Genomic DNA, 22,274 nt, shown 5'->3' with positions numbered 1-22,274 from the left:
GAAGAATCTGCAGCTGCCCTGCAGGATCAGGAGTGAGGGGCAGCTGGGGATGCTGAGAATAGGGCTTGCAGCCAAACTTGGAGCTTTTGGGATGGAGCCTGAGCTCTCTGGAGCCACAGATTGGCCTGTGCTACCTTTGCAGGAGCTCAGTGGGATGTAAGACAAGAAGCTGTGGGGTTTGTTTGGTTTGGGTTTTGTTTTGTTTTCTCTTAAGAGGGTGCTCCCAGGGGTACTGTGACTGCTCCAGAGCTCATGTGTTAAAGACCAGTAATGAGGCAGTTTTTACTTTTGCCTGCTTTGATGTACTGATGTCCCTGTCCAGTATGTTGTTTGTCACAGTCCATGACCCCTTCCAGCCCCTGACGCACCAGTTCAGACCACGCAGCTTTGCCTGTGCCAGCAAGAGGCACCGTGGGTGTTCACACTGGTGCCAGCCATGGTTTTGATGCTATCCACAACCTTTTGCCCACATGTCTTTTCCATTACATCACCTTTATTACACGCTTTTTTCCTAACATCAAGCCCAGTCCCCACCCTGAGTCCTCAAAGCCAGGCAGGGTGGCTGTAGTTGGGGTGCAGAGCTGGGCAGAGATTGGTAATGGGGGATTAAAATCCTTCCTGCTGCTGGTGGGGGACATGAGGGAAGGGGTAGGGAGTGGAAGAGGCATCCATGGGGCGATCTATGGGTGCAGTGCAGCCCTTATTCCCTGCCAGGCATAGCCCAGAGCCCCCAGCCCTGTCTCTGGCCCCAAGTAGGTGCCCCCACAGTGCTGGGAGCACTCCTGGCACCCTACAGCAATCCCCCCCATTGCAGCTCCCCCAGCACAGCCTTCTGCACTTGGGGACCAGCACATTGCCCCAACTCTGCCCTCACTCTCCCTGAACCCTCTTGTCTGGCTCCCCAAAACCACGTGGAGCAGCACAGGCATCCCCACAATACACAGGGACGATGCAGGGGACACATCAACACAACCACACGGGCCCTTGGCCGCGCTACCCTACACAGCGCTACATGCACAGCGCCCGCCTCGGGCTCTGCCCTCTGCTCCAGTAAATACCCAACAAACAGCACCAGTTACACCCCTGGGGTGCTGGTTCAGGGGGTGCCCCTCAGTCAGGCAGCAGTTGCTCCAGCTCTTCCTCGTTCAGGCCATTGGTGGTGACAATGTGATCCAGCTGCTTCATGTACCGCTCCAGATCCTGCATGAAGTGGGGGATGCGAGCCTTCTCCAGGACCCCGAATTTCTTCAGCCGATTCACATCTTCGTAGGACACCTGGTAGGAAGGAGATGGGGGTCAGTCCCCTCCACTCCAAACCCTGGCAGGTGCCACGGGAGGCATCTGGTGCCCTTGTAGACCCCTGGGTCAGTCAAAACATCCCTGCTGCTCGTGGGGAGGCAGAAGGAGAGCTGCTGGGGGTGTGGGATTTGCAAGGATTTGTGGGTTTGGTAATTTTCGGTCACTGCAAGGACAGGTGACAGCAGGACTGCTGTGGCTAAGGGCCAGAAAGGCTTAACCTGCTGGGTTAAGCCTCTTCCCGAAGGTCTCCCGCAGAGGATTATGGATTGTCCTGTCCTTCCTTGCATCCTACCCAGCACAGCCTTTCCCTGGTATGCAGAGATCCATGAGCACAGGAAAAGACAGAGATGAAGGGCTGCCAGGCGAGGGCTGGTTTTTGGGAAGTCATGAGATTGAGGGAGCCTGTGTGAGCTTTGGGATGGGATTGTGGGATCAGCCACTCCCTGCCCCACCCTCACCCTGGCTCTTACCTTTCCAAGTGCAGCCAGCAGTGGGAAGTCGATGGTCTGCCGATGGCGCAGGATGCGGAGAATCCCGTCCAGGTACACCTGGTCCTTACTGAAACAGCCTGGAGCAGCAGAAAAGGCCTGGGAGAGGGCTCCTGCCTTCCATCACCCTCCACTTGCCTGAACGTTTGCTGACCACAGTAATCAGAATGAGGCCACTGCCCATACATGTGCCAGGGCTCAGGACGGCTGAGTCCCAAGGGGTGAGAACTGGGGAGGCAGCCGGGTGCAGCCAGAGCCACAAACCCCACTGAGATACTTTCACATTTCTTTCCAAGTAATTTTTTAAAGGGTAAACCACTGCAAGCATCCAAATGTATCCAAATGTTTCCTCTCCTTTGCCTGCTGCTTCGCCAAGAGCTTGTGCAAATCACTCCCATGGGACAGGGAGAGTGGTGCTCGGGATGGGGAGGGATACAGGGACTGGGTGCTCTAGCTGTGTTGGGAGGAAAGGGTTAAAAGCAAAACTGTGATCTGGAGGATTGTAAACTGCTCAAGTGACCTTGCACCTGGGTGTAACTCTTGATAAGCTTGTGAACAGCAGGCTGGTGACCCCTTTGATCTTGTGTTCCTCTGCCCAGGTGTTGGGAGTTGCTCTGGGGATCCCCCAGTTAGCGAGGTAATGCAAATAAATTTACTTTTTGTGTTCTAGCCATGACTTTGTGCCTGTTCTGGCTGCCTGTGCCAGCTCACACTCTACAGGACTGGTGATGCTCAACCTACACAGAAGCAGAACATACCACACTCTGTTCTTTCTTAAAAAACCAAAAAAGAAATACATAAAATAAGTAAATAGAATTCTTCCCAAAACTCAACTGACACCCCCAAGTGGTACCTGGCTGTGAGGTGTCCGTCTGACCCCGCTTTGCCCGCACACAGTACTCCCACCGGACCCCAGCATCCTGGACGTACTGCTCCAGGTCCTGGAAGAGGGCAGAGAAGGAGAGGCGGCTGGCCCTCTCGATGGTGTAGTAGAGCAGGGCTGCTCGCCACAGGAAGGGCTGCTTGCGGAACAGGACGCTGTGCAGGCTGGCCAGGCCTTCCTCCGTGGGGTTGGCGGGCTTCAGGCTGTACTGCTTGCGGCCCTCGGAGCTGTGCCAGGGCTGCCGGGTGTTGTTGACCCCCCGGATGTAGTGAGTGCCTGGGGAGAGGGGACAGGAGTGAATGCCCAGAGTGTCCCCCAGCTCTGCCCCCACCCACAGCAGCCCAGCTGACCGATCTCGTGGCGCAGCATCCCCTCCAGCCAGTGCTGCCGGGCTCCGGCCAGGTTGATGGCCAGCGTGGGCCGGCTGTCCTCCACCATCATCACTGCCTGGGACAGGAGGTCATCGGTCAGCTGCACCACCACCTGCAGGAGGAGGAGGAGGCAACAGCCATGAGTGGGGCTTGGCTCTCAGCAGAGGCTGAGATGGTGGCAGATGGTCAGAAAAATCCACTGACAGCATGGATGGCGCCGTTTGGCACTGCTGCACCATCACTGGCTTGTGCTGCAGCTCCCCAAAGGAATGACAGACAGCAAGAGCCACTGGGGGTGGGGGGGATAATGAGAGGAGAGAGATGATCTCATGCAGGGATGAAGTAGCTCCTTTAATCTCTTTACAGCCAACAAAGCTGAGCAGGCACTGTGGAGGGAGCAGGCAGCTCCTGGGTAGCCTCCTGCAGCACCCCTGTGGCTCCAGCATCACCTTCCCAGCTTGTTCCCATGGGCTCCCCACACTTTTGTGGCCACATAGGATGGACATCCTCTGGAGACCTGCCTGGTCCCACTTCTGCATCCCCACTGGCAATGGGATGGAGCAGTAACTTTGGCCATCAAAACAACCCCACTCTGAACACCCAACAGCACCAACTGTGTAATGGCTCTGCACTCCCCAAGAAACATCTCCTGAGGGATCCAAAGCTCTGATTCCATTTTCATGGACTTCTCCACAGATTCTCTCATCTGAGGCTTCAAGACATGAGCAGTGAGGATGGCTCCATGCCAGTCCACCCTCACAGGAAGAACCATGTGTGCTGGCCACAACTCACAGCAGGGATGGACATTGCATGTGTAGGATTAGTCAGTATCTTAAAGCAGAAAAAAAATGGTATTTTGAGAAACCTGGCTATCACAGGTGCTGGAGCCAAGAGAGCTGCTCACCAGAAGTTAACTTGCCAGCCAGCAGCACTTTCTGACCACCTGACTTCAGATCTGCAGCAACTCAAAGCTGCAGCATCACCAGAGGATGGTCCCTGGGAGCTCTTACATCTGAGGTTTGGCAGTGGCAAACCTCAGGATAGCAATTAAGCCCCCCTACATACCCATTGACTCTATAAACAACCTGTTATTTCACAACTGACATTTTTCAGGATGAAAACATGTGCCTGTGTTACATGTGTTAACATGTGCCTGTTAGTAACACAGGCACAAGACAATTCTTCTCTTATTAAAAAAACGAGAGGAGACTGAATTGGTTTGCTTTAAGTCAGATTTATTATTATTATGAAAGCCAAAAGTGCAGCCTAACAGAGTCCACCACTGGGCAAACAAACAGCATCAAATACTTACAGTGCAACTGCTTACCTGGGTTAAAATATACCAGGGTGAAAAGGAATCCCTCCAGTGCTGAGCCTTGTCAGTTCACCTCTGACTCCTCATGCAGAACCAGCCATCCAGGAGCAATGGAAAGGGACTTTGGGCAGTGCCAGAGACCAGAGCTTCTTATGCTGCAGCCCTTCTCCTGCTACAAAACCTCATCCTGCTGAGCAGCACCACTTGCCTTGTTTTGGGACCCTCCAGCTTTGCAGATACAACCAGGGCTGCAACTCCAGCCAAAGAGCAGCAGGATCAGCTCTCCAGGTCTGTGACCTCTCATTCTGAGCAGCATCCCCAGCGATCCTTGTGGTCCATGGTTTTGCTCAGCTTTTGTCAATGCACTGATGGAGAAAGAGCTCATCCCAAGGAACGAAGGGAAGGCTTCTGGTGGTCCCCATGGCACCAGGGTATGGGTTCCTGTCTCTCCTGGCACTGCTCAGGACCTCTGACACTGAGCAAGCAGCTCAAAGGTAGAGGGAGGCCATTGATGGGATCCCAAGAGACACCAGCTAGCAGTGTTCAGGCTGACAACACTCCACAACCCCAAGGATTGCCATGCAGCACTTACCAGTGGGGCCAAGTGTTTCTCTGCTGCAAGCTGTGAGCCCACTGAAATCCATATGGAAACCTCTGGCAGCATCATGTCTGTCCTAAGTCAGAAGAAAAGCAGAAGAGCTTCAGGATCTGCAGCTTGGACCCCAACAAAACAGCTTTTGAGGGCACAAATTTAATTCCAGCATGAGCACTTACCCAGGAGCGTGCTGCCTGCAGTGCTGGAAGCAGGATCCTGCCTTTGCTGATGGGTGCTGGGGACAAAGGGCAGCTGCAGGGGCTGCACCAGCCTGGCCACACTGCCTGCAGGACTGCCCGTGGGCAGAGACACACCAGCTGCTCGTGCTCTGGGCTAAGGTACCCCCACACGAGGTTCTTCTCTTTTAAGCAAGCCACCACGATTAGTATGGACCAGGGAAGCAAAGGGCACGGCAGAACAGACACAGATGGTGAAAGTCAGGAATCAGAGATACAGGTGCAGGGAGGGAGACACAGCCTGAAACCACCCAGTTCCCTGACAGGGTGTGAGATTATCAGTGATGCAGAAGTTTCAACAAGTTTTGGTGTTGTACAGGGTGCGAGTTCTGCCAACGTGGCTGAATCGAGAGCAGGTGAAACCCTTCTCTCTTCCCTACCCCAGACACATCCAGCAAAATTTCCATTGGATAGAAAGGAACAAACCAATGCTTTCATTGTTTCCAAAGCACTTATCAAAGGCCCCAGATAAAACAGCCACACTGATGTGCGAACAGTGACTGAACTCTGTGTTGCCTTGAATCACAGAATGTCCTGAGCTGGAAGGGACCCACAGGGTTCATTGACTCCAGTCCTAATAGCTCTGAGCACAGGGACAATTACACAGGGCTGGAAGGAAGCCAGTTGTACACCAATACCTAAGAAAATCAATCGCTTTCTGCCCAGCCAGGGCTCAACTAATGGAGAACAGAGTAGCTGAATTTAATAAATTAATAAACCCAAGAGATAGAGCTCAACTAGCAAGGTTTAAGTGCAGGTCTGTAAGATGGCAGCTGCTTGGCTGGGTATTGGGACTGGCTCTGGGCACTCAAAGGCAGATGAATTATAGGGAAACATCTGCAGAAATCTGTTCTGTCCCAAGCAAAGGCTTAGGAGGACCAAGGTGCCAAATCCACATCCCAGGAACACCCTCAGGAGGCATCAGGGCAAACCAAAGGTGTCTGAGGAGGAAATGAAATGTCCTTGGGGAGGAAGGACCTCAGAGGAGCACTCATTCCTGCTTTGCCTGCATGGAATGCACTGGGTACCACTGGCGAGGTGATACTTTGGAGAATGCTCACCAATAACCCTCTTTGGAGACACAGGTGAAAAATCAGAGATAGGAAATAGAGTCTGGCCAAGAAGCAGTGGTGAGGAAGCCCCCACACCAGCCAGCATTGCACAGTGCCTGCCCTGCAGCCAACAGCCCCAGGAAGCCCTGCAAGCCAACACATGAAAAGCCAGGTCCAGAAATCCTTCTCAGATTTTGAACCCAGGACAGTGGAAGTGTTTTGCCCACACCTTGCTGGCAGAGGGGATAAAAAAGGCTCCTTAATGGCACCTGTGGCATGCTCCATGCTGGATGCTGCAGGGAGTGCAGAGAAACCAGGTTAGGACATGTTGAACTTCTCCCCTGGCTCTATCCCACGTGGCTACTGTTGTATCTTAATCACGTATTTCCCAGCCTTAAAACCCAAGCCTGGGGTTTCAAAGCACCATAACCTGCATGCCCTGCAGGACAGCAGGAAGTCTTTTCCCCTGGCTTTGCTTTTGGACACGTGGGTAAAAGCAGCTGTCAGAGAAGTCTGCCCTCCCACTGCCAACAGCAAGAGACAGCTTCCCAACAGTAATTGACGCCTCAAGCATGCAGCAAAAAGCTCCTTGCATGGCCATGCAGACAAGCAGCAGCTGCTTCCTCTCTCTCAAGCACAGAAGGGAGATACACATGGAAAACATCACAGGAAGTCTGCGGGGAACCAGCACTCATGTCTTAAAGCTGGGGTATGGTGAAGCTGGAGGTGAAAGGACACCACTGCTCAGAGCAGAAAAGCTTCCTGTTTGTAACCAAAACATTTCTTAATCAGAGTCCTTTTTATCAGAAAATAAATATTTTGCTGTGTTTTACAAGTGATAAAGCAGGGATGTGGATTACCTCTCCCACACAGCCTTCCTTCTGCATGTACTTTCGGATCACAGACCAGATCTGGCACTTGCTCAGCAGCCGCCCGCCCGTGGCCACCTCGAAGCTCTCGTAGGTCCCGTACTTCTCCAGGACAGTCCGAATGATCCTGATGGCCTGTGGCACACAGAAAGTACAAACATAAGCACAAACACCTCCCTGCTTACAAATACTTACAAAATCCCACGTGCAACAAACCCAGTGAAGGCAACCCCGATTAACGCCAATAAAATCCCACGTGGTATTGCATGATCTAAAAAACCAAGGAGACTGAGCTGGCTGGAGCAGCCACCAGGACAGACAGACACTTCACACAACATAACCCACAGCATATTTTTTCTGCTTTTTATCACTCTTGCAGGCATCTCTTGCAGAAATGGGGCAAAGCAGAAGTTAAACTGCATCGTTGCAGTGTGGTTAAATCCATGATTATTTTCAATCTTTTCTGCTTTCAGCTGTCCTTGCAAACTCCAGTGCTTGCACAAAGATCTCCAGCCTCTGAGCTTGCTTTTTACTCCCAGAGTTTCTTACTCCAGGGTTGAATTCCAAGCTCAGCAGTGAGGCTGTGCATCACCCTCTGCAGTGATGCTGCTTCAAGCAGCATCTCAGCACCACCAGCCTGCTGTACTCCCAAGTAGCCTTCTAATAAAAGCATCACGTGCTCCATTATTCACATTAACATTTATGGAGCATCTATAAAATATGAACATTTATTAGCACATTTCCTCCCCAAAAAGTGTGCTTAAATTGCAGATATTTTCAAGCAATTACTTTCTCCAGTCATTGGAATATATATTAATATATTAATATTAGATGTTATATTCAGATTATATTAGTACATATTCCAAAGCAGATGACTTTCAACCAGTTCTAGAGTTTCTCCAGCAGTTTTATTGCATCTGCAAACCTGGCTGGGCTGCTGCCAAGCTTCCCAGCCCCAGATCACTTGCCCCTCCCTAGTCCCTAAGGTTACCAGGATCAGGAGATGGGTGCTCACCATCAGTACTGGTGCTCAAATCATCCAACACCCCACAAGAAAAGAGGAAATAGCTCAAGTTGTGCCTGGGGAGGTTTAGGTTGGATATTAGAAAAAATTTATTCATGGAAAGGGTTGTCAAGCATTGAAACAGGGTAGAGGTGGAGTCACCATGCCTGGAGGCATTTAAAAGATATAGATGTGGCACTTGGGGACGTGTTCTAGTGGTGGGATTGGCAGTGCTTAAGTAACAGCTGGACTTGATCTTAAGGGTCTTATCCCACCTAAACAATTCTATGATCCTAAGAGGGGCTTTAGGTCTGCATCTGGTGGGCAACCTCCTCTATCCCTGCAGAAGGTCCTGATTTTCCTTCTCTGGGCAGTTTTCACAGCTGGTTTTTATTCTCAAGTCATTTACTGAGTCTTTCCAGGAGAAGCTGTGCACAGTTTTTCTGCTGTCAGTTTTGTTTTCTGGGGTGCTGGGGTGGGGAGTTTTGGGTTTTTTTGCTCTGTTTGCTAAACAATCAGACTCATTTTTACAGCACTGCAAGGTACCTTCAGCTGACCACTGCAGAAAAACAACCTTTTATCCTCCCACCTCTGCCCTCTCTCCTCCCAGGAGAACCAAATCACTGAGCCAAGAGAAACCCAGCACAGCTGGTGCCCAGGAGTAAGACAACCAGAGAGCTCCTTCCCGACCTTCAGAGCACATCCTGGGGAGCAACATTCCTGAGATTCCAATGTCCTGAGCATCCCCAGATCATACACCCAACATATGCAGTGGAACAACAAATCCTCCAGCTCTGTAATGGTGCCACTCAAATTCACGTGGCAAACCAGGGCTGTGATCTCCAGGGTGATGAGCCTCCACAGGGCTGGAAGAATCCTCCTGGCTTATTTAAGTTTTCTATTAAGAAAATAAAATAACCCCCCAAACACATGCAGAGCAGCTGGAAGCAGGGAGCTGGTGTTGGTTTGTCTGCTCATGTCCAAGGATGCTGACTTAGCAAAATGTCTCATTTATTTAATCTCCATGATTAATGAAGGTCTTTGAAAATAAAAGCAGTTTATAGCTAAGAGTTAGCTGCCAACGAAAAATGCTTCCCAAAATAAAAAGAGACTGGAAGGAGGTTACTGCAGGGTAAGAGCAGAGGAACAGTGCCATGAATGCTGCCCCATCCCAGCCTCACCAGAAAATCTGGAGAAACATTAGCAGAAACACTCAACACTTAGAATCTCTTGCAAAAGCTTCCAGGATCCACAGTGGATACAAACCTTCATTCCATTCATTCAAAGCACTTCCCAGAGAAAAATAATCTCAATTATTCATCTTTTACTCTGCTGCAAGCCAACTGCGCCAAAGGAAAAAGCACGGGGAGCAAGAGCTCTGAGCAACTCATTTTACTGCACAACTCAGGGAATAAAATACAGGAGGGAAATGCCAAAAGCTGCGAGGTCTTTGCAGGCATCAGAGTGTCTCCCCTGCAAGAGCCTTTCTGGCACCAGTTCATCTGAGCAGAGGTATGGCACACACTGGAAAATACAAACTGCTCGAAAGCTGTTTGCAGAAAAGGTCTGAATCATCTGGATAATAACCCAGGCAGAGGCATGGGCAGTGATGCAGGGAAAAGTAAACATTCAAAAAAAATAAATAAACCAGTGAGGAAGTTGTTATTTGAATAAGTAACTCCTGACTGAGAGGTGCAAAGAAACACCTCTGGTGTGCCAGCCTGAATTTGGGATAAGAGGAAGTTTTTATCTGCTCACTTGCTCATGTGGCAGAAAGGATGCTCTTTCTAGAGGCAGGATGCTCACTCCCAGGTGCAAACTGGTTTTGGGACATAGCCAGGCTCCCAGCTCCAAGAACAGGGTGAAGGGACAGAGCAGCTCTACTCCTGCATCCACAAAGGTTTGTTTGTGGGCGCAGCACCCTGAAAGGACACTCCTGCTTCTTTTCTCCTGTTGAATGACCAGGAACAGTTTTCTCAGTGCTATCTCCATGGCAGAGAGCAACTCAGAAATGTTTTAGTAGGGTATAAGCCATGGAAACAGTTAAGAAAAATGATAACAGACTCCTTGAGTGGAGTCTTCACCAATTAATATCATTACTGACCATGTTTGCTGATGCCTTAAGGATGCTGCTGCACTGGAGAACCTTTAGGCCTTCCAGAAAACAAGCCAGACTTAACCACCAGGTAATTCAGGCTAAGGAGCACTTTCCATGCTGTCACCCATGTGTTCCAGCTCCTCTGCTGTTAGTTCTACAGCAACAAGTGCAAAGGCATACCAGCAAGGTGTCCCTGATAGAGCACAGCTCCCAGCAAAAGCAGGAGCCAGTTTGATCATAGAAACACAGACTGGCTTGAGTGGAAAGGGACATTTGAGATCATTTAGTTCCAATCCTCCTCCATGGGCTGGGACACCTTCCACTAGACCAGGTTGCTTGAAGCCCCATCCAACCTGGCATCACCCAGCACCAGCACGACCCATGTCACCACAGAGCATGTACCATTCCTGCAGGTAGGTGAGGTCACTAAAACCTGAGGTTTAAGAAATCACAGGGTGAATGTAATGAAGGCAGGATACCAAAGATGCTAAGAGGAGAGGGATCAGGCACCAGCTGGGAGGGAAAGAAGGCAAGGTTTCACATGGACCAGGGAGAATGGTGTTAAGTTGACTGAGGGTGGACATTAGGAATAAATTCTTCCCTGTGAAGGTGACAAGGCCCTGGCACAGGTTGCCCAGAGAAGCTGTGGCTGCCCCATCCCTGGAAATGTTCAAGGCCAAGTTGGATGGGACTTGGAGCAACCGATCCGGTGGAAGATGTTGCAGTCCATGGCAGGGTGTGTGGGGTGATTAGACGGTCTTTAAAACCTCTTCTAACCCAAACCATTCCAGAATTCTATGACCATGGACCATCTTCTGGCCAACCCCACCAGGGTACATCCCACACCCTTGCACCGGTCCCTCCTTTCTCCTCCTCCTCCCTCCCGGCCGAGCATCCTTCCCCGGCCCCGCCTCACCTGAGCCACGAAGCGGTCGGAGGCGGCCCCGTACTTGTCCAGGACGGCGGCGGGCACCGGCTCCGCGTACTCGAACTGCGGGTCGTAGGCGAAGCTGGCGCGGAAGAACCGCTCCCGCTCCGCCTCCACGTTCCGCGGCCGCAGCGCCACGAGCAAGCAGGGGCTGCGCCGCCCGCCGCCCTCCTCGCCGCGGCCCCGCGCGATGTGCGGCAGCGAGGCGGCGGCCCGCAGCCCCCCGCGCCCCGCCGCGCCCTCGCTCCGCCGCGTCCCGGCCCCGGTTTCGGAGAGGCGGCGGGTTCCGCGCGGACAGCGCGGCGCGGGGGGCGGCGGCGGCGGCGGGGACGGGCATGGGCAGAGCGGCGCGCCATGGCCCGGCCCGCCGGCCGCCCCCGAGCCCATGGCCCCCGAGCCCATCGGCCCCGAGCCCGCGGCCTCCAGCGCGGCGGCACCGGGCCGGCACCGGGGCTGCGCCGGCTCCGCGCCCCGCCCCGCCCCGAGCACGCGCCGCCGCCGGCCAATCGGCGCCGCGCCCGGCGCGCCGCAGCCAATGGAAGGGGAACGCGGAGGGAGAGCCCCGCCCCGCCCCGCGGCGGCCGAGCCCGGCCCGGGCCCGAGCGCTGCGCTCCGCAACGCGGGATCGGGGCGGGCACGGCAGCGCCGCCAGCCGCGGGAGCAGCCCCAGCCCCGGCAGTATCACCAGGCCCGGAGGCACACCAGTCTCGGTTGCACTGCTTGTCCCGGCTGCATTGCTGCCTCGGTTGCGTGGCCAAACCCAGCTGTGTCACCACATTTGTATTGCCACCCCTGGCTGCATCGCCAGTCTCGAGCTGCATCCCCACCCTGTTGGCATCTCCAGCCTTGGCTGCATCGCCACCCCAAGTTGTGTCACCAACCCCAGCTGCATCACCAGTCCCAGTTGCATTTCCAAGGCCAGTTATATTTCCAATCCAGTTGCTCTGCCAGCACCAGTTACATCATGCTCCAGTAGCATCACCAACGCTGGTTATGTCACCAACCCCACCACAGTGTCACTCACATCATGTTGCCAGCCCTGGTCGCATCACCAACCCCAGCTGCATCATCGGCCTTGCGGTTTTTCCCAAAGCCCTGTCTCCTCCAGTGCCTGCAGGAAGCAAGCACCTCACCTTCTGGTTATGGCTGGCTTCACCGTCCAGCTCTCAAGGACAAGGCAGGCTCAGCATGTAGAAGCAAAGTGTGTTTATTATTTTGTAAATCTGCTGATTTCGAGTTGGTCTTGCCCAAGGAGCCTAGCTCACTGCTCTGTAAGCCACACCTACTGTGCTGCCCCCATGCTACCTCTGTGATCACCTGGTAAGTCAGAGCCTGCTCTTCTTAAGTCAGTTGCTCTGTCCCAAGTGAGCAGAAGCTACAGCACCACAGGTCCACAGCCTCTAAAGTGCCTAAAAATGGCTTGCTAGCGACAAGGGCTTGTGCATACGCTGGAATTCACAAGTGTGATGTTAATGAGCTGGCAGCATGGTTAATTATCCACCTGCTGGTGGGAAGTGACAAGCCTCTGAAGTAAAATTAATCACCATTCCCGAAAGAAGAACCAATCAGTGTGGAAGTGGGTGCCAGCCCATCCACCTGAGCTGTTGGTCTTGCTCACTTTCCTTCCAAACTCAGCTCCAAGTCTTTTGCTCCCCTGCATGGTAGTTTGTGGTGCCTACCATCACGAAGGGAAGCCAGCCCTCCCTCCTTTCAGTTCTTTTTAGGCTCCTTACGCACCTTGTGTTCACGCAGCATCTTCCCCAACTTCCCAGCCTCTGGGCTGGATCTCGCCTGCCCTGGCTCCTCCTGCTCCTCTTTGCTCCCCAGCAGGATTTCGTTGATGTAACTGAGGGTCAGGTTGCTGAAGATCATGTTGAAGTGGTGGGCACCTCGCAGCTCCTGGACGTACACCTTCTGCTTCTGCTGGTCACGCCATCGCTTGCACAGCTCCAAGCTGCGCGTGTTGACGCTGTCGTCCCCATCGCCATAAATTATGTCCACGGGGTCCTCATAGGGGAAACGCTCATCATAAATGTATGTCTCTGCGGTGGGGAAGCCTGTGCCATAGAGGCAATACGTGTCCACCCCAGGAGGGGGCAAATCCTTTAACAAGTCCTTCATGTCCTCCCACATGTACCAGCCATCCTCCAGGTTGACGTCGGTGAAGAAGCGCTGGTAGTCACGGTAGGTGTAGTTGTAGGAGGGAGTGGAGATGAAAACGTGGCTCTCGGGCCAGGCCAGGGTGGTGGGGAACATCCAGGGGCTGGTGGTGGTCATGCGCTGCTCCTCACGGAGCTTGATGTTGGACATGAGCGGGATGCCCTGCTCGTCACCTGCAGGACACACAAGGGCTCATCACAAATGGCACCACAATGTCCCCAAACAGACAGAGCCTTTGGAGAGCTGGGCTGGGATCAGCGCTCCCCACAGTGACTCAACACGGTCCCCTGGCCTTCTCCAGCTCAGCTCTTCCCTGGCCCATAACCTTATGCCCTCTCCTTACCCCCCTGTCTGCAGATATCAAGAACAGCCTTCCAAACTCCTCTCCACATCTCTAGCTGCTCAAAGGGCCTGAGTGGAGACAAACCTGGATGTGTGATGGCACAGACCAACCCAGCCCTGAACATTCCCTGCAACCCGGGCACCACCACACTTGCCTGTAGGGACAGGAGCAAGCAGTAGTAAGTGGCCAACTTGCATGTCTCTTTCAAGCCTTGACATTTTTTGGTATGTCAGGAGTCCTAAGACCATGGAAGGACCGCAGATGACCTTAAAAATATCTCTGGCTCTTGTGGCAATGGAGAAAAATATTAGCAGGTGACTTAAGGGTGATGCAAGGGGCCAGATGTTAAAACCTTCAAGAACAAGATTTTTAATCTCATGCATTCTTGGACTTGTGACTTGTAGATATTCTGGGCTGTCAGCATTAGGCAAGTGATTGTGGCTTTCTGGGCTGCAAAGAGGCTAAACAGGAACTGGGTCCTCCACCTCTTTCATCCCTCTGCCCTTTCCCTGCCCACCACCCTTCCATTTTGGCAGGAGAGAAAGAAAACAAAGAGGTGGCTGCACATGAGGAGTCACCCACCGGATGCCAGGATACGCAGGGGCTTGACGGAGCCTCCCCAGGGGGCACCCAGGGAAATGAACCCCTCAATGTACTGATCTTTCCAGGCTTGTGTCTGCTGCAGCAGGAAGTAGAGGACGTGCAGGTTGCCCATGCTGTGTGCGATGAGGAACACAGGTCTCTGGTACTCATCGTGCATCTCCTCGATCAGCACCTTCAGGTTCTGGAAGTACTCGGGCTGCTCCTCTGTGGACAAGAGGGGAGCACGATGGCATGAGGGTCATCCTGCTTCCCTCTGAGCATGGGGGGCCTGGCCACAACCCCCAGACTTACGGGGTCCAACCCTCCAGTCGTAGGGGGCTGCCCGAACCGTCTGGTCCCTCACGTAGCCGTTGTTCACCAGGTTCTGCACCATGGTGTGCAGGTAGCCTGTGGGCAGAGGGAACAAGGGGGAATTAGGTCTGTAGTCTTCTCTTGTCAAGCTTTTTCCATTCTGGTCCTGGTCATAGTCAAAAAGTTCCCTGGTTAGCCCTGTAGCTCAGTGCCTCCAGGCAGACATAGTGACTCTGTGCACCCCATTGAGTCCTGGGGTCAAGGATGGGGTGCTCCCTGCCAGCACCCAACTGGAGTGTGTCACCCAAGCTAATGTCCCTCAGTCCCGGTGCCCTAGGCTCTCTACAGAACTGGTCCCTGCTGGAAACATGGGAACAGCTCCCCATTTGCAGGGAGCACGTGGGATTCCCAGACACCCTGGCCTCTCCTCCTCTCACCTGCCAGCTTGCTCTGATCCAGGTATTCCACAGAATAGGTCTTGCCAAAGCCAGGAACACGGATGTGCACCCCTGGGGCATTGGACATTTTCCGAGAGGTTCGGTTGTACACCACCCTGTGGGGACATGACAAGAGGTGGCAGAAGAGCCATATCTCCATGGAGAACACAGGGCTGGGGTGGAGATCACTGGGTAGCGGCTTGGACCTGGCTGTTTCCAAGCCTTGTGTGGATGTGAGGTGCACTGGAGCCCAGCCAGAGTCCTTTGTGCTCTCTTGGCATCCTGGGACAGGAGGCTCTGATGGAACTAGCTGCCACAGCCCCCTGACCCCGCAGCTCTGAGCAGGGTGGCAGCATCTCCAGTGGGTGCTCAGGGTGGTCTAGCTGGGCTTGAGCACATGGCAGGGACTTGGGAAAGTGACAGACACTCAGAGCAGTAGCCACTCACTTGTGTTCCCAAACAATCCCATGGTCCTCCCATTTTTTTTTTTTTTGTGTGTGCTAGATCATGGCCAGGGGGAGGAGAGGGGAGGGAGATCCTTGGTAGGTCATTTCCCCAGGGAGCTCCCATGGTGGAGTTGGATGGTACCTGGTGTTATCGATCCAGCAGTCAACTCCCACTGGCAGGAAGGTGTTGAGGTTGAGCCAGATGGTGAAATAATCCTCTGTTTTGCGGTAGCACATCCAGTTCACCACATCTGGCTTGTCCAGCTTTGCTTCCAGCTGGTTCCCGAGACATCCGGGCACTGGAGGCACCACAGAGGGAGAGCAGAGCCAGTTAGAAACCCCATCCCACTCACCCTCGGGGCTGCCCTACCTGGTGCTTACCCCACCCCCAGGCAGTGCTCCCCTGGGGTAGCCTGGGGATGGTTGAGCACCTGCTGGAGCAGCATCCCTGGAGAACAACCCACTCTGCACAGGAGAAAGGGTGCTTGGAGCTGAGATGCTGGGTGAGCATGAAAACATGCATCCTTGGGAACCCCTAGAGCTGCATTTCTGTGGGGTGACCCCCAGAGCTGTCACGCTTGGCTCAAACACACAAGTCCCCAGCAGCACAAAATATCCTAGATTTCTCCCCCTCCCTGGATGGGTTCCCACCTTCCTCTCCTTGCTGCAGCCTGGGGGAAGAAATTTGTGCTGCCCATTCCTAATGCACTCCTGACACCTTGTCTGGGGGTAGTGGCCAGTTCAGGGATGTAGAGCTCCCAGGGAGAGTTTCCTGAACTTTAAACCCTCCATACAGGCTGAACAAAGTGGCTCTGAAGTGGTTCAGTGCTGAGTGGAACTGAACTCTGCAGAAATTCAGTGGGAACAGTGTGCAGGAAACACAGCACACCTTTAAGCAAGTTCATTTTTATGCCCTAGCCAGCCCTCAGTGGAAGGTGACAGTCACCAAGGTGTTTGGTCTGCCTGTGGGAATGTCAGTGTGGTTCCCAGCAGATGGGACACCTGTCCTGCTGCTGCCATGAGAGATGTGCCTGTGCTGGGATCAGGCACCATGGAGAGCTTTCCCTGCTGTGTGCAAGAGCCAAGAGCCAGCTCCTGGTGCCAGCACTGACTGTGAGGGTGAGGACAAGAGGTGAATGACTGCAGGGGACAGTGAACCTGGTGGAATGGGAGCAGCATGTGACAAATCCCAAGGCCCCAGCAGGTCCAAGGACTTGCCTGCAACACACGGCTGGGGCTGGTGTGGACCTCAGTGCCTCATGCGTTGCAAAGGGGGAAGGAGATGTAGCAGTTTCCTTCCTCAACCTGCCTCACAGCTCCTTCATGCCTGGAGCACATCCCTAGGGGTGCAGGGAGGGCCTAATCCTGTCTTCAAAGCACCTGGGTGGGGATCAGACAGGTGTAGGAGAGCCCCGGTAGGGAGTGGGCAGAAGGGATGGTCAGCAAGAGGAGCAGGACCATGAGCTGCTCTGACAGCTCCTGAAGGTGCACAGCCAGGACCCCCCTGCCCCTGGCACACAGCTCTGAGCTCTGCCTCCCCTCCCAGAGGACATTAGGTAATTATTAAGGGAGTTCTGTGAGGGCAGAGGGGTTATCAGTGGTCCCAAGGGCACTGGGGGTTTCTGGAACGCCCAGCCCAGGGGGATGGGTTGATTGTGGATGCCGAGCAGGAGAGGCAGCCAAGTGGCACAAGGGGCATCTGGGCGTGGGATACGGCCTGGGGCTGGCACCGGGGACAAAAGGAGATGCTTTGACTGTCACAGGTAATCCTGGAAAGAGGCACCTGGTGACAGTGAGCCACTGTCACAGGTAATCCTGGAAAGAGGCACCTGGTGACAGTGAGTTGGGTCTTCTGACCACCCCAGCACATGGAGGCCTGCACCCCCTGATGCCCCTGGGAAGGGAATTTACAGGGTCAGCTCTTGGCATTGCAGCAGGGAGGGATCTTCTGCTTTTTCTCTTCTCTTTTTTTTAAGGGGAAACTCATCATGATTCAAGAAAAAGGAGGAAAACCCCGACTCTGCTCAGCAGAGTTTTCATGGCAAAACCTGAGCTCAAGTGCCTGGTGCTGGCACAGGAAGGCAGAACCATGCAGCACAGTGGCACCAGCTGGTGGTAGTTGCTTCCACCTCCCTGAGATGATGCCCCCGCGTCTCCTTTAATCTCCCCGTGCCCCTGTTCCTGCTGGCTTGCCCCCAGTCAGAGTCGGGATTTGGTGGGATGTGAGATGGATCCTCTTTGCAGCAGGAGAGGATGGCTTAGCCATCTCCAGGGAGTGGGAGCAGACACAGGATGGGGTGGGCTTTAATAAAGTGAGAGGTGGTGGATCCACCCTCGGCACCAATGGCAGCCTGTTTGGGAAGTGGCAGAAGAGGTTGTGCTGCAGCCCTTGTCCCTCTGCCAGCAGAGTTCCCCAGACACAAACAAGCCCTAAAACACTCTGTGGGCCAGGTGTGAGATATCAGAGACCCATTTGCTTTCTGGGGTGCCCAGTCTGCCCCCTCAGCTCCAAAAGGCTCTACCTGGCCATGGCCAGCCCGGTGAATGGGAGGGGACTGAGTGACACCCTCACTTGGTGGCTCCAATCCACACAGCCAAACAAACCCCAGTGAGCCAGCAGTGGCACAGAACCCCGGCCTCAGTGTCTGCCTGGGGGGCTGCAGGGCAGCCAGAGCTCCCACCCAGAGCCTGCAGGTGCCCGCGCTGGCGCCACCTTACCGAGAACCACGGGCGGTGTGCTGTTCGTCGGGGGAGCTTCTGGGGTGGTGGTGGGTGGGAAGAGGACGTTGAAGAGCCAGAACTGGGCCGTGGGCTGCAGGAGCAGCGAGAGCGCCAGCAGCACAGCCCCGGCGCCGCCGCTCCCCATGGCCGGGATCCTCCGCACGGCTCCGGGCCAAACTGCCTTCTATGATCGTACCGCCGGTCCGGCCAAGAGGCACCCGGGCTGCAGGGGAGGGGAGAGCTGCAAGGGGCTGGCCATGAGGAGGAGGAGGGACGGGGAGGGACGAAGGACTGGCCTTATGGACACGTCGTGGCCTGTCCGAGCCAGCAGCGCCGGGGGGTTCTGAGGGCCCCGGGAGGCCTGCTCAGGGGGGCCGCAGGTTGAGCAGCTTCCCGGTGCCTCGGTGTCCCTTTGCCGTGTTCTTGGGAGATGGCTGCCACGTTCTTGCCTCTGTGTGGTTCTCTAGGGGCAATGGCCCAGGGCTGCCCAGGGCTGCTCACTCCCTGCCTCGGTGAACACAGCCCCTGTCCACTCCCCTGCCCTGGCAGGGGATGCTGGTGCTGCCAGCGTGGGCAGGTGGTCCCAGGTATCTGGGAGAAGATGGAGGGGTTGGGATAAAAAAAGACAAATCTGGGCAGCTCCTTGTGCCACATGGCAGTGTCATGCTCCCCAGTGCCATCCTGGGCACTGCCCCTGCCTTGTGCAGCATGCTCCCAGTACCCACTGGAAAGCTCCCTCTGTGACAGTCCCAGCTGGGGTAAGCCCCTGCAGCTTCAGCCTGCACTGGGTACGTGCTCTGGCTGGGAGGGACCTTAAAGTTCATCTCATTTCAAACCCCTGCCATGGGCAGGGACACCTCCCACTAGAACAGAATGCTCCAAGTCCCATCCAACGTGGCCTTGAACACTTCAAGGGATGGGGCAAAATCATATTCTCCTGCTGAAGGGAAGATGTCTTCTTCCTCCCGGGAAGTGTGAGGTGGGACACGGATGCTGTAGGGCACTGGTGGGTGGGCTGGCTGACAGGGTGGGTTCCCTATGGAGCAAAAGGGTCCCCTCCTGAAGAATGGGGAGGAAGGGCAAGGGAATATGTGGGGTGGCACCCGTAGGTGCCCTCCTGCTTTCACGCGGCTCCTGCGAAAGCGCCGCCGGACTCGGATTCGAGCCGAGGCTGCTGCAGCCGCAGAGCAGAGCTCGGAGCCCTGCTCGGCCCCAGCCACCGCTGCTGCTCCTGCCCCGACGGGGCCCTCCTGCCTCTGTCTGCGAGCGGCGGAGGTTTCACAGCCGCTCCGGCAGCATCCCGCTCCTCTCCTGCCTGCGCATCCCTGCGGCAGCGGCGCCTTCCCAGGGCGCATCCCTGTGCCTGCTCAGCGCCCAGGGAGATTCCCAGAACCCGGGTGCTCAGTCTGGCCTGCGCTGGCAGCCTCGTCGGGGCGGCGTGGGAGTGGGAAATACCAGAGTCCCCATATTGTCCCTGCAATGCAGAGGAAAGGGGGGTTCCCCCCCACCTGTGACAGACCACCCTCAAACTTTAATGTGAGCCTGGATAGCTCAGTTGGGAGAGCATCAGACTTTTAATCTGAGGGTCCAGGGTTCAAGCCCCTGTTCAGGCGGTGGCTTTATACTTTAGGAGCCCTGAGGCAGGAGCAGCACTTCCTCTTGTCGGGACAAGACCCGACCGGGGCAACTGGTGCAGGAGACTGTGTTTTCCACTGCTCCCTCGCTCAGGGAAGGGAGTGCACCTGATTCTAGGCAGAGTTCTTAAAGTTTAGGCTCCTCCTAGCAACTGTTTTTTTCTGCGTGACAGCCTCCATGAAGATACTGAAGGGACTGGAGCATCTCTCCTGGGAGGGAAGCCAGGCTCTGTTCGGAGCACAGGAGGCTCCAGCTGCTTTAGAACAGAAAAAAATGGTTTTTGACCTTTCCCTAAGTAAAGAGATATGTATTTAGTAAATGAATGTTGGAGGAGTATGAAGTCATGCAAGTAAATGCCCTATAAATTCAATTCCCAAAAGTAAATGTGCAATGAATTTTTCCCTTTATTTCTTGCTCTGGATAAGATACAAAAGAAAATATATCTATTTTGTGCTAGAAAAAGAATCTACCCTCCCCTTTTCCCAAGCACCAGCCCTGCAGACTCCTGAGCCCCTCTGCCTGAGTGCTGCAGCCTCCTGCTGCTCTCCGATGCCCCCACAGCGAGCTGAGTCCCACTGCTGGGGTGGTGCCTTCTCCACCACCAGCCTGTGCCACACTTCGTGTCGCTTCTCCTCTGAAAGCTGCCCACTAGAGTGAGTTCTGCGCGGCTGTCAGGAGAGGGCACCAAGTCCAAGAAAACAGGGTGACGCCATGAAGGCTCCTGAAGGGTAAAGACAGCAGCTGGAAAGGCTTCCCCAGGCTGAAGCATCTCCTGGTGCACCCAGAGATCTCCACCTGCTTCTTGGTGCCCGTGAGACCTCGAGTTCCCAGACCTACAGTGTGTCAGGGTGACCCCTCAGCTCTGGGTGACTTTTGCCTCTGCTGTGAAAGTGTCCCTGGAAGTCCTGCAACCAAAATCCTGCTCCCCTGGAGCAGGGAGTGCCAGAGCAGGACTTTCATCTGATTATCTGCCTTCTGCTGTGGCAGGTCCTTCATGCTCTGGGGGCCAGGAGCTGAGCAAGCTGCTGCCTCCCACCTCCACTCACTCTGCAGGGCCCCCACAGCATCTTCTGGTCCTCTTTCTGCAAAACTGTGAGGAAGTGGAACATGGAAGGCTGGGCAAATTCCTCTAAATTCTCACGTCAGCCTGAAAAATGGAGAAGCTGGAGTGCTTTCCCAGAAGTGCCACTGCAGTCTCACTGGTGACACCCTGCACAGCAACTGCAGGTCGGGAAATCATTGTTGGTACGAGTCTGGTCACTCTCGGACCACCCAAAATTGTGGTCCCTCCCGAGGCATGACATGTTTGAAACCCCTAGAGCTGCCTCCCTCCCGGCTGTGGACAAAAGTTGCTGTGACTCGGATTCGAACCGAGGTTGCTGCGGCCACAACGCAGAGTACTGACCACTATACGATCACAGCAGAGGGGACCCTGCCGTCTGCCGGGTCTGCCACACGCTGGCAGTGTGGCAGAGGCTATTCCTGCACTGTCCCCTCCGCTGGCACCGACACCAGCACGGCCTGGCCAACAAATCCTGTTTAGTTAAGGAGGCTATGGATGGGCTTGGATGCTGTTGCTCAGAGCCTTGGCAACCTAGAACAGTGACCTAAGTTGTGCAGAACACTGGCAGTGCTGGGATGGCACCCAGGAAATGAGACTGCTGCAAAGGACAGTGCTGCTGAGGGGCCTCCTGCAGTGGTGCCACCATCGTATAATACAGCAAAGTCAGAGTTATAATAATTTCAGCTAAATCTAAGTGATACAACAGGTGAGAAATTAATGAATTCATTTTAGCATCCTGTACAATACGACAACTTTGAGGGAGTTCATTTGAAAATACAACAAATGGCACAATGATCTCCATGGGGAGCTGAGTGGTGCTGTGGGAAGGATACAGTCAGGGAGGTCTGGGTAATCCAAAATGTTCCTGGTCTCCATCAGCCATCATCCTCAGGGTCCCACTGCCACCTCCCTGACTGATCATGATCCTTCTCTGTGTTTCCTCCCTTCCTCCCCAATTTCATGCCTTCAGCATTGTACTTTGGTGACTCCAGAGCTGCATTTGCTGTTCCTGGCCCTGGCGCAGGTTGGGCTTAGTGCTGGTGGTGAAGAAAGGACTCCGTGGGTGTGAGAGCTCCCTGCTCCACATCCAAGGCAGCCCACAGCCCACTGGGAGCCATCCCACTGCTCCTCCCCACCCCTCCCTGCACCACAGGATGCACAGTGGGGGATCCCCGGGGTCCCCATGGACCCCAAGGCCCCATGTGCCCGTCTGGTCCCACACCCCACCCCATCAGCCCCACAGTGAGTCCTAGAGGACCTGTGGGCACCTCTGCTCATCACTGGAGCCTCCAGTGCCACATGTGCCCCATGGAAATGTACACAACACCAAGAGCCAATCCTGCCTCCACACACCAGCTCGCAACAGGGAGCAGAGCTGCCAAGAAGAGAGGTACAGACAGGATTTAACAGGAACACAGAATAGGTTCCCATCCCTGAG

The 22,274-nt window shown here is 54.6% G+C and overlaps 2 protein-coding genes and 2 non-coding genes across 6 annotated transcripts; 1 reads left to right on the top strand and 3 right to left on the bottom strand.

Moving 5' to 3' along the window:
• Positions 1–471: 471 nt before the first annotated feature.
• Positions 472–11,524, bottom strand: MATCAP1 (microtubule associated tyrosine carboxypeptidase 1). 3 transcript variants are annotated; one of them, XM_059857311.1, is made up of 6 exons: positions 11,126–11,524; positions 7,100–7,243; positions 3,021–3,153; positions 2,641–2,946; positions 1,770–1,867; positions 472–1,275 (listed from the first exon to the last, which is right to left on the bottom strand). In XM_059857311.1, exons 1-6 carry the CDS (start codon positions 11,522–11,524, stop codon positions 1,111–1,113), a joined length of 1,245 nt encoding a protein of 414 aa, XP_059713294.1. In that variant the 3' UTR covers positions 472–1,110. The 3 variants fall into 3 exon arrangements, with proteins under 3 accessions (XP_059713294.1, XP_059713296.1, XP_059713295.1); XM_059857313.1 differs by lacking the exon at positions 11,126–11,524 and adding an exon at positions 4,949–5,030 and having other exon boundaries at positions 1,107–1,867; positions 7,100–7,238; XM_059857312.1 differs by lacking the exon at positions 11,126–11,524 and adding an exon at positions 4,949–6,532 and having other exon boundaries at positions 1,107–1,867; positions 7,100–7,222.
• An 804-nt stretch (positions 11,525–12,328) lies between these two features.
• Positions 12,329–18,365, bottom strand: LCAT (lecithin-cholesterol acyltransferase). Its single transcript, XM_059857308.1, has 6 exons — positions 18,136–18,365; positions 15,560–15,716; positions 14,972–15,087; positions 14,535–14,630; positions 14,223–14,447; positions 12,329–13,470 (listed from the first exon to the last, which is right to left on the bottom strand). The coding sequence occupies exons 1-6, from the start codon at positions 18,281–18,283 to the stop codon at positions 12,848–12,850; spliced, it is 1,365 nt and encodes a 454-aa protein (XP_059713291.1). The 5' UTR covers positions 18,284–18,365; the 3' UTR covers positions 12,329–12,847.
• A 1,313-nt stretch (positions 18,366–19,678) lies between these two features.
• Positions 19,679–19,751, top strand: TRNAK-UUU (transfer RNA lysine (anticodon UUU)). Its single transcript has one exon. It is a non-coding gene; the product is annotated as a tRNA-Lys (tRNA).
• Positions 19,752–21,123: 1,372 nt separating this feature from the next.
• TRNAH-GUG (transfer RNA histidin (anticodon GUG)) lies at positions 21,124–21,195 on the bottom strand. The gene has a single exon. It is a non-coding gene; the product is annotated as a tRNA-His (tRNA).
• Positions 21,196–22,274: the final 1,079 nt, after the last annotated feature.

This window comes from Haemorhous mexicanus, chromosome 12 (genome assembly GCF_027477595.1).
Source record: "Haemorhous mexicanus isolate bHaeMex1 chromosome 12, bHaeMex1.pri, whole genome shotgun sequence".
Lineage (NCBI taxonomy): Eukaryota > Metazoa > Chordata > Aves > Passeriformes > Fringillidae > Haemorhous > Haemorhous mexicanus.
The sequence above is the reverse complement of the archived record's forward strand: the minus strand, read 5'-3'. Positions and strand labels throughout refer to the sequence as shown.

Excerpts from the sequence above, each read along its gene's own strand:
- MATCAP1 (XM_059857311.1), bottom strand. The coding sequence starts at position 11,524 with ATGGGCTCGGGGGCGGCCGGCGGGCCGGGCCATGGCGCGCCGCTCTGC. Across the intron at positions 3,154-7,099 it reads AGGAAGGCTGTGTGGGAGAG|GTGGTGGTGCAGCTGACCGA; the intron begins GTAATCCACATC and ends CTCCTCCTGCAG. Across the intron at positions 1,868-2,640 it reads GACGGACACCTCACAGCCAG|GCTGTTTCAGTAAGGACCAG; the intron begins GTACCACTTGGG and ends CTGCTGCTCCAG.
- LCAT (XM_059857308.1), bottom strand. The coding sequence starts at position 18,283 with ATGGGGAGCGGCGGCGCCGGGGCTGTGCTGCTGGCGCTCTCGCTGCTC. Across the intron at positions 15,717-18,135 it reads CACACCGCCCGTGGTTCTCG|TGCCCGGATGTCTCGGGAAC; the intron begins GTAAGGTGGCGC and ends TGGTGCCTCCAG. Across the intron at positions 14,448-14,534 it reads CGACTGGAGGGTTGGACCCC|AGGAGCAGCCCGAGTACTTC; the intron begins GTAAGTCTGGGG and ends TCTTGTCCACAG.